Source organism: Jatropha curcas, chromosome 2 (assembly GCF_041381405.1).
Source record: "Jatropha curcas cultivar XTBG-Jc1 chromosome 2, XTBG_Jcur_1.0, whole genome shotgun sequence".
Taxonomy (NCBI): Eukaryota; Viridiplantae; Streptophyta; class Magnoliopsida; order Malpighiales; family Euphorbiaceae; genus Jatropha; species Jatropha curcas.
The window spans coordinates 25,575,665-25,587,418 of NC_143152.1; the positions used below are offsets into that span (position 1 = coordinate 25,575,665).

General features: G+C 29.6%; 1 protein-coding gene and 1 pseudogene across 3 annotated transcripts; both read left to right on the forward strand.

Annotated features, from left to right (window-relative positions):
• Positions 1 to 652: 652 nt before the first annotated feature.
• LOC105636338 (tropinone reductase homolog At2g29290) lies at positions 653 to 3,754 on the forward strand. Of its 2 annotated transcripts, none has more exons than XM_020680138.3 (5): positions 653 to 826; positions 930 to 1,137; positions 2,885 to 3,056; positions 3,186 to 3,295; positions 3,428 to 3,754. In XM_020680138.3, exons 1-5 carry the CDS (start codon positions 738 to 740, stop codon positions 3,608 to 3,610), a joined length of 762 nt encoding a protein of 253 aa, XP_020535797.1. In that variant the 5' UTR covers positions 653 to 737; the 3' UTR covers positions 3,611 to 3,754. The 2 variants fall into 2 exon arrangements, with proteins under 2 accessions (XP_020535797.1, XP_012074990.1); XM_012219600.4 differs by having other exon boundaries at positions 654 to 826; positions 2,885 to 3,101.
• Positions 3,755 to 9,647: 5,893 nt separating this feature from the next.
• Positions 9,648 to 10,717, forward strand: LOC105636383 (tropinone reductase homolog; annotated as a pseudogene). Its single transcript, XR_016319585.1, has 3 exons — positions 9,648 to 9,924; positions 10,003 to 10,209; positions 10,403 to 10,717. The product of XR_016319585.1 is annotated as a tropinone reductase homolog (transcript).
• The last annotated feature ends 1,037 nt before the right edge of the window (positions 10,718 to 11,754 follow it).

The following is an 11,754-nucleotide window of genomic DNA, read 5'->3' on the forward strand; positions in this document are numbered from 1 at the left end:
TTTGAATTGGGTTCAGTTCTCACTTGGCTGGTGCCGCAATTAATTTGTAAATTGACAAATACAATCCTCACTCCCTTCAATTCAGCAATTCCAAAGGGGTAGCCATCCTTCTTCAGATTTCATTAATATCATTCAAACAAAACACCAATGTTTTTATACTTTACGTTTTCAAATACTTATCACATTTGGATATTTCACCTCCTTTAAAGAAAATCATTTAATTTCTAAATTATAATAAATTATAGAGTAAATTGATTGTATTATCTTTATTTTGTTTAAGTTATAATAAATTATTGAGGAATTCAACGATCATTATTGGACAAATACAAAAGTTAAAAATGAAAAAATAATTTATTATTTGTGAAAAATACACAAATTGACAAATATTTTGAGATATAATATTTTCTCGAATGTGAAAAATATTTAGAAGCCGATGGAGTATTATTTTAATTTCCATTTCACTCCGATGCCAACGCAATAAATATTTCAATTTTTTATTATTATTTGATAAATAGTATTCTTCCATCTCCATTTAATTGTTAGGTGAGAGATTAATTTATTCATACATTTTTAATGCGTTTCAACCATAAAAACAAACTATTATTTCAAATCTCCATTTGAAGGAAACACGTTTTATTAATTTACGGTAAACTATGTTTTATTCGTTGCTGCCGCCAATCAAGTATTGGTATTTAATACAACTTTTTTAGTCCTCAGTTGGGCAATTAGGATAAAAAATGGCAGAAACAGAGCTTGGTAGCAGAGACCAAAGGTGGTCTCTTAAAGGCATGACTGCTCTTGTCACTGGTGGAACCAAAGGCATCGGGTTATTTCTCTTTCTCTTTTCATTGCTTTTATTCCATTTTTCATATTTGAGTATTTCACCACTAAATTCTTAGTTTAGTAATTCTATTATGTTTGTGAAATAGACGTGCAATAGTTGAAGAACTAGCAGGATTTGGAGCCAGAGTTCATACATGTTCACGTAACGAGAAAGATTTTAACGAAAGGGTTAAAGAATGGAAAGCTAAAGGCTATCAAGTAAGCTTCTCTGTCTGTGATCTCACTTGTAGAACCCAGAGAGAGAAGCTGATTGATACAGTCTCCTCTGTTTTTGATGGAAAGCTCAACATCCTTGTAAGTTTAATTATTCTCTTTCACAAGTTGTTTAATTAATCCATTTCTTGGAAGATTTTTTTTTAAAAAACAGTTTCAAAATATGAAAATGTAATTACTGATAGTTTTGTCTTTGTGGGATTGAAGTTGTTGAATTTAAGATTACTAGCTTTTCAATTAATTTTAGCTAAATATTCAAACACGATTCGGTTTTAATAGCATCCAGCTTGAGGTGGAGTAGCTCAACTAATGAGGCATGTCAAGTCAACTTAAATATTATATTCTATATATAATATAATAATTCGTTAAAATGAACTTTAATTCGATTTTATTAAGTTTTAATTTGATGTTAATAAATAATTTACCTTTTTAAAGGTAAGTTAGTCCCTTAGAGTCCAATAAAGTATTTGAAATTATCTTAAATCTAGTCAAGTTTTGAGTTCAATTCAAGCAAAAACTAAATCTCAAATTAGATCGAGTTAAATTTTGAGTTTTGACCTTTGTATTCGAGTCAAACTTTAATTGATCAATTCGACATATCTTAATTATATTCTTAGTAACCATTAGGAGGATTTTTTTCTCTCCAATACTAGAATTTTTTTTAATCTTAAATATTAACTTAATTGATAAGTGGGTTTTTTTTTTCCACCTTAACATAAATCAATCAATTGGAAAAACTACAATGCAGAATGTTAATAATTATGTACCCATAGTGAATATTAATGGCCATTAGATTTTATTGTTTAAAACTTAGCCATTGGATGCTAGAATAAAAGAGAAACGAACTACCTATTATATAAGTAAAAAAATTCCTATTTAGTTTAAAAACAAAAATATTGCAAATAAATATTTAATATTTATTTATTAACCCAAAATCAATTTCATCAACTTTATTTTTTTGAAAGCCTGCTTTTATTTGTATAGGAAAAAATTCATATCACATATATTATGCAATATAAGTTTTTATAAATGTATAGCATTAAACATTCTTATCTATTCTCCTAACGAATATATTACTATTAGCCGATTAATTTTTATTATTTTAAATATTTATATTAATACTTCATTATTAGCTATTAACTTTTGTAAAAGCAATTGTGTGACTTTATTAAATTTAATATTTTAATTTACACATCATTTACTTTATCTCATTTTAATTATTTTTTTAAAATTCTCATTTACTTGATTATAATATTATAATATATATTTAAGAACTAGCGGATGTGGTTAAATTTTTTTCTTGCTTACGAGAATGTGGTTAAAATTATTAAAATAAATAAAAATTAATTTATAAAAAATATTTCTAACAGTTTAAAAAAATATTTATCCAAAATGAAATTGAAAAAATATATAATTAAAAACAATGATATGTATTTTTTTTTATCAGTAATTTAAAAAGACATTTTTTCTACTAAAAGAAGGAAAAAAGAAATTTGTAGAGAATAAAAAAAAAAACTTATATAACTAGTGATATGTACCTGCTATAGTAGGTTAGGATGCCAAATAGCTAGTTTTTCTATCTATTCATAATTTTTTAAATCTGTATTGTAGTAAAAGCCTAAATCAATTAAAGATGAGTCTGATTATAATTTTTGTTATCTCGTGTCGTTTCGTGTCTTTATTCTAAATATATGATCTGGACAATTCTCCTCCCTTGTGCTAGCTTTGAAAAGTGAGTTAGACCGATTCATTTTATAATATGATATCGAATTACTATTACATTTTATGAGACTGCCTGGTGATTGCATTTTATTTTCCATTGAATCAGGTGAATAATGCTGGAATAGTAGCCCTCAAAGATTGTTTGAATTATACTAGCGAAGAGTACTCAAACATAATGAGTACAAATCTTGAGGCTCCATATCATATAAGTCAACTAGCACATCCACTTCTCAAAACATCAGGAAATGGAAGCATTGTTTTTATATCCTCTATTGCTGGTATAGTCTCTTTGCCCATCATATCTGTATATGCAGCCACTAAAGGTATATATGGTTTAAAAGATTGTTTGCTTTGTCTCAACTCAACTGTTCAGAATAACCAATTCGCAAGTGTTCTGTTTCCTGCAGGGGCAATCAACCAATTGACCAAGAATTTGGCTTGCGAATGGGCGAAAGACAATATTCGCACAAACACTGTTGCTCCATCGGGTGTCAAGACCGAAATCCTGACAGAACCTGTATTTTCTCTTCTCCTTTGGTTTTTTTTTTTTTTTATATGCTTTGTCTTCAAACAATTGTTTATATTTTTATTTTTTACATAAAAAATTAATTTAAACACTACACTAAGAAAATTAAAAATCTTGTTTCAGGACCTTGCTGTTATAAAGGCATACGGTGGGGTATTAGATCGCACTCCAATGGGTCGCATGGCGGAGCCAAACGAGGTATCATCGGTGGTGGCATTCCTTTGCCTTCCAGCTGCTTCATACATAACTGGCCAAATTATTTGTGTGGATGGAGGGATTACTGTAAATGGTCTTTCACCAAATTAAAACCAATATTTGTCTCTTCCAAACTTCAAAAAGCATCTAAATTGTATTTGCAGCTGTAAACTAGTTAAAATCTGGGATTTCGCATTCTTAAAAGTTGTAAGATGTAAAAATATAATTCAAACAATTATGTTCTGTTGTACTGTATTATCTCCTTAATACAAGTTGAATTCATTTAAACAAATTTCATTATATAATATAACGGCTTAAAAAAGCCTAAATATATAGTAATAAGCTGTATGAGCTGAATTTTGAAAGGTTATACTTTAGAATGGACAAGTTAGCAAGGAAAAAGAATCAGCTATTTCTAATATTTTGTTTTGTGACAGCTTATTTCGCAAGTATACGAATCGCCACAAGTAATATATGATGAGTAGAGTATCGTATCCACAGGGATTGTAATCCAAGTACCAAATTATGTTATCTTGTTATTATTTAAACGATAATTAAGAGATTTGTTGTATAAATGTAAAATAAACAAGAGTCAAGTAAACAAAAATTGATTAAAAGAAATCAAGGAAGTAAAGCTACTAGGGGTTTTGATTTCACTTAACTCTATCCAATTTATTTCATTAGTTCATTGATCAATTTAATTATTCAAGTAGGGGAAACAGCCCAAAAATCACTAACAAGCTCTCCCGATGTATTGTTAGCTATTTTAACCCGGTCTAATTACCTATCTTCCAATAGCGCAATCAAACATGAATTAAATCATTAAGTTTTATGGTTTGTTTGGTGAATTCATAACCTAAGGTCATTAACTTATGAAAACCCCCCATGAGTCAAACCGTATAGCTTCCGCATCAAGTTATTATTCTCATGTGTTTTATTAACCTTTTCATATCAAAGATCCTTCTTCCGATAGTGATAATTGAAATAAATCAATCTAGGGGAAAATTCTGCCTAAAAGCATTAAGTTCATTAATAAATCATAACTTGAATAAGGAAAAATAAATCTAATTGCATAAATTGGAAAAGAGATTAAGCTACATCAAACCCCCTAGTATAAGAGTTTAGTTACACATAGTACTTAAATAAAACTCAATAATACTTGATAAATATTCCATAATCAATAAAGATAATGAAAGAAATAAACAAGATTAAGAGTTTAGAAATAAGAACTAGTGATGAATTGCTTGGATGGCTTCCTTGAAACTTTGCACAACTCTTGAATACTTAACTTCTAAAGAAAATAAAACTATGTACAAGACTATAAAATGAGAGAAAGAAAGAGTGGAGTGTAGTGTGTGAGATGGATTTCTATAATGCATCCTTCCTCTCTTTATATAGACTTCTTGGGGGAGAACTTCTACATTGTTAGGGAATAAATTCCACCTTGTTTATGGAATAAAGTTCTCAATCAAGCTTTCAATTTCTCTCAATTATGTCTTCCATGTGCATAAATTAAGGCTTGATTTGTATGTGAAGAAAGTTGTCCAAGATTAGCTCCATAAATTGGTGGAAGTTGGTTGGCAACTTTTGACTAAGTTTAGGATTTCCCATTGTAGCACGGGCGTGCACTGTAGTACGGTCTGGGGCGTGCACTCCTCTGGAAGTCTTATGTAGTAACAGCACGGGCGTGCTGATTAGCACGGGCACTGTAGCATAGGCGTGCTTAATGAGTTTTTACCTTACTTTTGTCCTTTTTCTTGCCAAACCCTACATTTTTCCTCAAAATCAAGTGAATTGTGTTTCAAGGAAGCTTTTAAATAAAACATATCAATATTACATACAAACTAATTTAAATAAATTAAAAGTAATAGAAATTTTAATCAAAATCACAATAAAAATACTATAAAAATAACACTTATCATTTTGCTTTACCCCAATGATTTTTTTTCCTTCTAAAAAAGATTAAACTTAGTTACTTTTTTCTTTATCAAATTATATCCTCCAATCTTTCAACTTGTGAATTTCATTTATAAATGAATTTTCAGTAAAATTTCATAATTTTTTTTTTAAGTTTGACATGCTAAATTTAAAATATGCAGTTCATTTGAATTTAATTACTAGTGAAAATTTTTTATCCTTCGTAATAAATACACATTTAAATTATGCGGCATATAAAAGTATCTAAAAGTATAAATTATGAATCAATCTATCATTTATACTCAAATACACTAGTTAGACCACTGTTTTTAAAATTTAATTATATAGTTCCTCAATGTTATTGCCATATTCTAATTAGAAGAGACAATGGAAATAAAATTTGCATGTCATATTTTTATGCTCAAAGGGCATCATTCATCAAAATATATACTTGCGTTGAAACCTCTCAAAACAATGCCGTAATAGAAAGAATACGGCCCAATATATAATTTAACATCTAAACTTTGATAAAAAATTATGTGGCAGCTTGAACTGCACTTTTTTTAATAATCATGCACCTCTTTATATTAAAAATATAGATATTTGCTAGAGTCTTGATGATGTTTCAAGCTCACTTGCCATGCCAATATAAGCGTTATACTGTCATTCATGCAGTTCATTTGATCAGTATACTTCCTTCTCCTTTGATTATAAATAAAACTCATATGAATTAATTTTTAATAAATTTCCTAATTTTAATATATTAAAGTCTTTGATTCTCTGCCTTACTGCTCATAGATGTAAATTTGATCCTAGAGTTCCAAAATGCATATATTCTTGGTTATAAGTTTGACAGTAAAGGTTATATTCTTTTGGATATTCACATTAGAGAGATATTTTATTTCCAGAAATTTCATTTTTCATGAGCATCTCTTTCCTTTCTCTACTAATATTCCTCAAAATTTTGATATTCCTCTTCCTCAAGATTCTTCTCTTTCCCATTTTCGTATACCCAAGCACTCATCTTCTTCTTCTATCCCTCATTCTACTACTGTACCTTTTATACTCTTCATTTCAGCTCCTGGACAATCTTCTAAAACTAGAAAACTACCGGTATATTTGTAGGATTACCATTATAATTTGTCTTCTGCTTTTGTTCTCTAATAAGTCCTCGCGCTTATCAGATAATTTTCATCCTTTATATCTTTTATCTTCGGTTGTTTTCTATAAACATTTATCTCCATCATAACATCAAATCACCTTTTCTTTTTATTAATTGTTGGAGTACGTGCGTAATCCCACATCGGATAAATACAACTAACTAAAATGACATATAATGTGAAGGGTGAACCAACCAAAATGGCTTAAGCCATTTTGTATTAAAGGTACCATGTTATTACTGATCTCCCACCTGGGAAAAGTGCTCTAGTATGCAATTGAATCTTCAAAATCAAATATAATCCTAATGGTTCAATAGAAAGGTATAAAGCTTATTTTTTAACCAAACGTTAAAAAACAAAGGGCATCGACTACTCTAAGTCATTCTGCCTTGTTAAAATTACAACAATCTACTTATTATCGGCCTTTGCTGCTGCTCATAATTGGCATCTTTACCAACTTGATGTTCACAATCTTTTCTTTATAGAGATAACCATAAAGAAGTTTACATAGTCTTACCTCGAGGCTATTCCGCTACTGTTACAAAACCTAATCAAGTTTGTCATCTTCAAAAGCCTCTTTATGGCCTTAAACAAGCAAGCTGATAGTTGTTTTCCAGTACTCCATTGCACTTATTTTGCTTAATTATATGGGTATTGATAGAGAGGTGCTGTCTTTTGCATGATATATGATGCGATGAGTCAACTATTTCGCGGTAGCTTGTCTATTGGCAGAACTTACTTCATTTGGGAGGCAATTTCTAAATTTTCTATTCTTTTTGGTATTTTTTCAAATCTTTTCTGCTATTTAATTGCATTGTATTATTCTAAGTCAAGCATGGGCATACAAGCATCTTTCTTTTACTAATCCCACTTTGAGAGCATCATGACTGGATTTATTTCCAATGGGACTTCATTGGCGTGGCACTAATGTAACTATCAATAATTTGAGATTTCAATTTAGAGTTGCCACTATTGAGATCATTTCATTTGAATATCGACTTGAACATAGAAACACGTGTAAATTTTTTTTTTTTTGTTAAAAAAACTTAAAGTGCAAAAGTTTGGCGCGATCCTCTTGTCCATATTCAAGTTATTCATGTTAATAAAAGTGTTGGCCCATTAATTGAAAGCACTTGTACTGGAGTTGAAAAATCAATCTTTACAAGTCTTGCTGGGATTCAACAAAATGACAACAGAATGACATTATAAATGGTCTTGTCGCTAAATTCCATTGCTAAACCGTTAGTATGTTGCATGCTACTTTATCACGCAAATTAGCATTGGATTAATAACGGATTTACCCATAATATTCCCTGCATATTCCTGCTAAATTGTTGCCTATTAGTTGCTAAAATACATTATATATATATATAAATATATATATATGTATATGAAAGTTGAATAGTTAATAATAATTATAAAAATTCACTACATTATAAAAATAAAAAATTAAAGTGCATCAGCCATAGTTTATTATATAATAAATGTTAAAATTACAGTGCATAAACTTTAATTGACTGCACCACCCGAGTTGGAGGCCTAATGGTAAAAACATTGATCATTCGCCTGCTTGATATAGATTCGATCCTTCATAACAGTTCTCACGCATAAAGTCCAACTTGACAAAAAATAAATATTCAGTTCTCTTCGTCTTCTTGATTATTTTCACTCTCTATCATCTCGTCGTGTTTATATTGAGCAAAAAATTCATCATTTATCATGAAATTGTTCACGCAAAAGAATAATAATTATATCTCTCTACACATTAATAGGTTATGGATATATTTTTTTCCAATATTAGAAATCTTGGTTTCAAAATGTTCAATAACATTCTTAAATTTAGCAAGGGTGTAGTTAAAATTTTCTTTTGTAATAATAGCATGCATAAGAGGATATAGATCGTATTTTCCTATAATTCACATGTATTTGTATAGATCGTATTTTCCTATAATTTCATAAACATAAAATTATTAATAATTTTATTAGCAATTAAGGTTAGAAGTTGGAAGTTTGAATTTATCAATATTGAGAGAGTCTTAAATAAATATCATTACGTCACGATTCTGAATATAAAAACACGTGTAAAGATTAAGAAAAGAAAAGATCAAAGAGTTTGGCAGGATCCTCCTCTCTATATTCAAGCTATTCTTTTTCATCTTAATAAAGCAGTGGTATTGAAAGTAATTGAAAGCGCTTGCATTGGAGTTGAAAAATCAATGCTTACAAGTCTTGTTCGCCATTCAACAATATGACATTATGACTGATGTTATAAATTATAAATTTAACATAAAATTTTTTGAGAAGTACAATCATAATCTCTAATAAGATTAGTTCTAAATCTAAAACTAATGATATAAGTCGATTATTCAATCGTAACAAAAAATAATTTATGCAAATTGCGAGATCTTATGTGCTTATTTATACATATTTAAACTAAATAAATCTATATAAAAAATAACTAAAATTGTTTTTATATGTAAGAACTAATTAATTAAAATAACCAGCTAAAACTATGTAAACTACAGCAATTAAAGTTTGATCTTATGTCAATTAACCTGAGCAATAACAACGATACCACCAAACTAATAAATTTACAATGAACATTTGCACATTATAAAGTAAATTTTCAAATTCCCTTTGGGGGGGGGGGGGGGGGTGGTTGCTGGTTAGTAAATGAAACAGAGCACAAAAACAAGAAAATACCCGTGAGGTATTCCTTTTCTCTCTCTTCGTCTTCAAGAAGCCTCTCTTCTGCAATCACCGCACAAGAGGTGATTAGTTTTTTTTTTTTTTTTTTTTTTTTTTTTTACAGAATCTAAAGGAAGAAGATAATGGTGAGATTTTTAGACATTGGACAATAGTTGGGATTTATAGGTCCTGGCCTCAAAATTGACTTTTAAAAATATTCTTATATGTTAACTAGGCCAAAACTTGAGCTCAAGTTTTGTTCTTCTTTTATAAAATTGAACCTATTATCCTATTACACTGTATATATATCAAACTACATAACCGTACCCCACCATAATATTGTTCTTGATTTTTAAAAATCAATGCTTCCCGAAAGTATTTGATCTGCTTGATTAGTCCAATTCAATATCATAATTGATAAGCGGAAAATTAGACTATACAAGCGCAAGAAACTTTAAGTTTCTGTAATATTATAAGTTAACCACTCCAATCAAGATTCAGACAATATAAAAAGGGAAAAAGGTTAATTAGTTTTCAGAAAACAGCAATAAAAAAGAATAACAACGCGGCCATGGCAAAATCAAAGCTGAGTAGCAGAGAGAAAAGATGGTCTCTCAAGGGAAACACTTCTCTCGTTACAGGAGGAACCAAAGGCATAGGGTAAAGCTTATTTACTTAATCGTTTATTTTCCTCTCTTCTTTCATTTCATGCTTATATTAGTTTTCTTTGGAGTTCAGACATGCTATAGTAGAAGAATTAGCAGAATTTGGGGCAGCTGTGCACACTGTTCTCGCAGCCAAAAAGAGCTTGATGGGTGTTTACAAGAATGGCAAACCAAAGGTTTCAAAGTATCTGGATCCGTATGCGACGTATCAATTCGAGACCAGAGGGAAAAACTTATAGAGAATGTTTCCTCCATCTTTCATGAAAAGCTCAACATTCTTGTAAGTGTTCTTTTTTCTTTCTTAATGGTTCAACTGAGGGCATTCAAGCGTGTGTCTGTTTAATAGCCCACATAACCTGAATATTCCATGTTCGCTCCGAGAGGCATGGGAGCTGGCCTATGGAGAAATTAATATTTAAAAAGAATTATTTTAACTGAAATTGAAACTCACAATCTTACATCTGCTTAATTAGGTTAACAACGCTGGGACACATAGATTTAAAGAAGCCTTAAAGGATACTGCTGAAGACATTTCGACGGTTATGAGTACAAATTTTGAGTCTGCATATCATCGAAGTCAGCTTTCGCATTCCTCTCTTAAAGCCATCACAAAATGGAAGTGTTGTAAATATCTCTTCCATTGCAAGCATTATTGCTTTCCCTTTTTGTGCTGTCTATGCAGCATCCAAAGGTATGATTTTATGCTTCTTTTCCCCTTTTTCTTTCAATATGGCAAACTGACACTATTGTTAGGACTGCGGTAGCATGTCCTATTAATAACCTTTTGAATTGACAAAAATTAATTATACATATGATTAGTGTATACTTTTCTTTTTTTTAATAGATATGATTAATAAGAATATTTTAATTACAGTGTAAAAATATAACTTCAGAGCATTCCCTTTCCAAGTAAATTTCGCTATGTTATCCATACCAAATGAAAAAAAAAAGAAAAAAAATATAAAACATTAAGCTTACCATATAGAGTTATTTATTTATTTGCAATTAAAGCTGTTGGTTTTATTTTTTGAAGAAAATGAAATCATATTTCATTAAATTAGAAAGAAATACGTATCTAAGATGTAGTCATACATATCAGTAAATTACTATATTTTTGCATAAATAACTTAAATATTAAACAGTTATAGAAAAACAATTAGTTCGATTTAAGGGATACAGAAAACAATAATCATTTGAGGGATACATGTAGAAATGTTGATTTGATTAATTGGAAAAATGGACGATATGCAGGAGCAATGGAGCAAATTACAAAAAATTTGGCATGTTAGTGGGCAGAGGACAATATTCGAGTTAATGCAATTGTACCAGGATTTATTCATACCCCTCTCGCAAATTATGCACAGGTTTTTCAATTTCAATATATATATATATAGTATAGACAATAGTTACTAAGTACTTAAATGAATAAAAAAAAAACCAATTTTTTTCTCAATTTTGATTAATCAAATCACAAACTATTTTACATGTATAAATATTGAATTAATTAACATCGTCCTCTTTTACATGAATCTCATTGATTTCACTCGTCGCATTCTCCTCTCTCAAGAAGGAAACCCTAATGAGTGTTGGGAAAAATTACGCAAAATTCCTAATAAGTCAGAAAATAATACACAATTTGATAACGGAGTTCGGCCAATCTTGCCTACGTCTCCCGACTGCCACAGATCTTTTATAGGAGAAAAATAAATAAAGTGTTTATATACACTCACAACTCTCTATTCAAGAATACCCGAAAAATTAAGCTTAATTTTTCTTCTTGAATAATCTCACTTATTTTTCTCTCTCACAATTGCTCTCACTCTCT

Coding starts and splice junctions, on each gene's coding strand:
- LOC105636338 (XM_012219600.4), top strand. CDS start 738: ATGGCAGAAACAGAGCTTGGTAGCAGAGACCAAAGGTGGTCTCTTAAA. Junction 827..929: donor GGTGGAACCAAAGGCATCGG/GTTATTTCTCTT, acceptor TTTGTGAAATAG/ACGTGCAATAGTTGAAGAAC. Junction 3,102..3,185: donor TGTATATGCAGCCACTAAAG/GTATATATGGTT, acceptor TGTTTCCTGCAG/GGGCAATCAACCAATTGACC.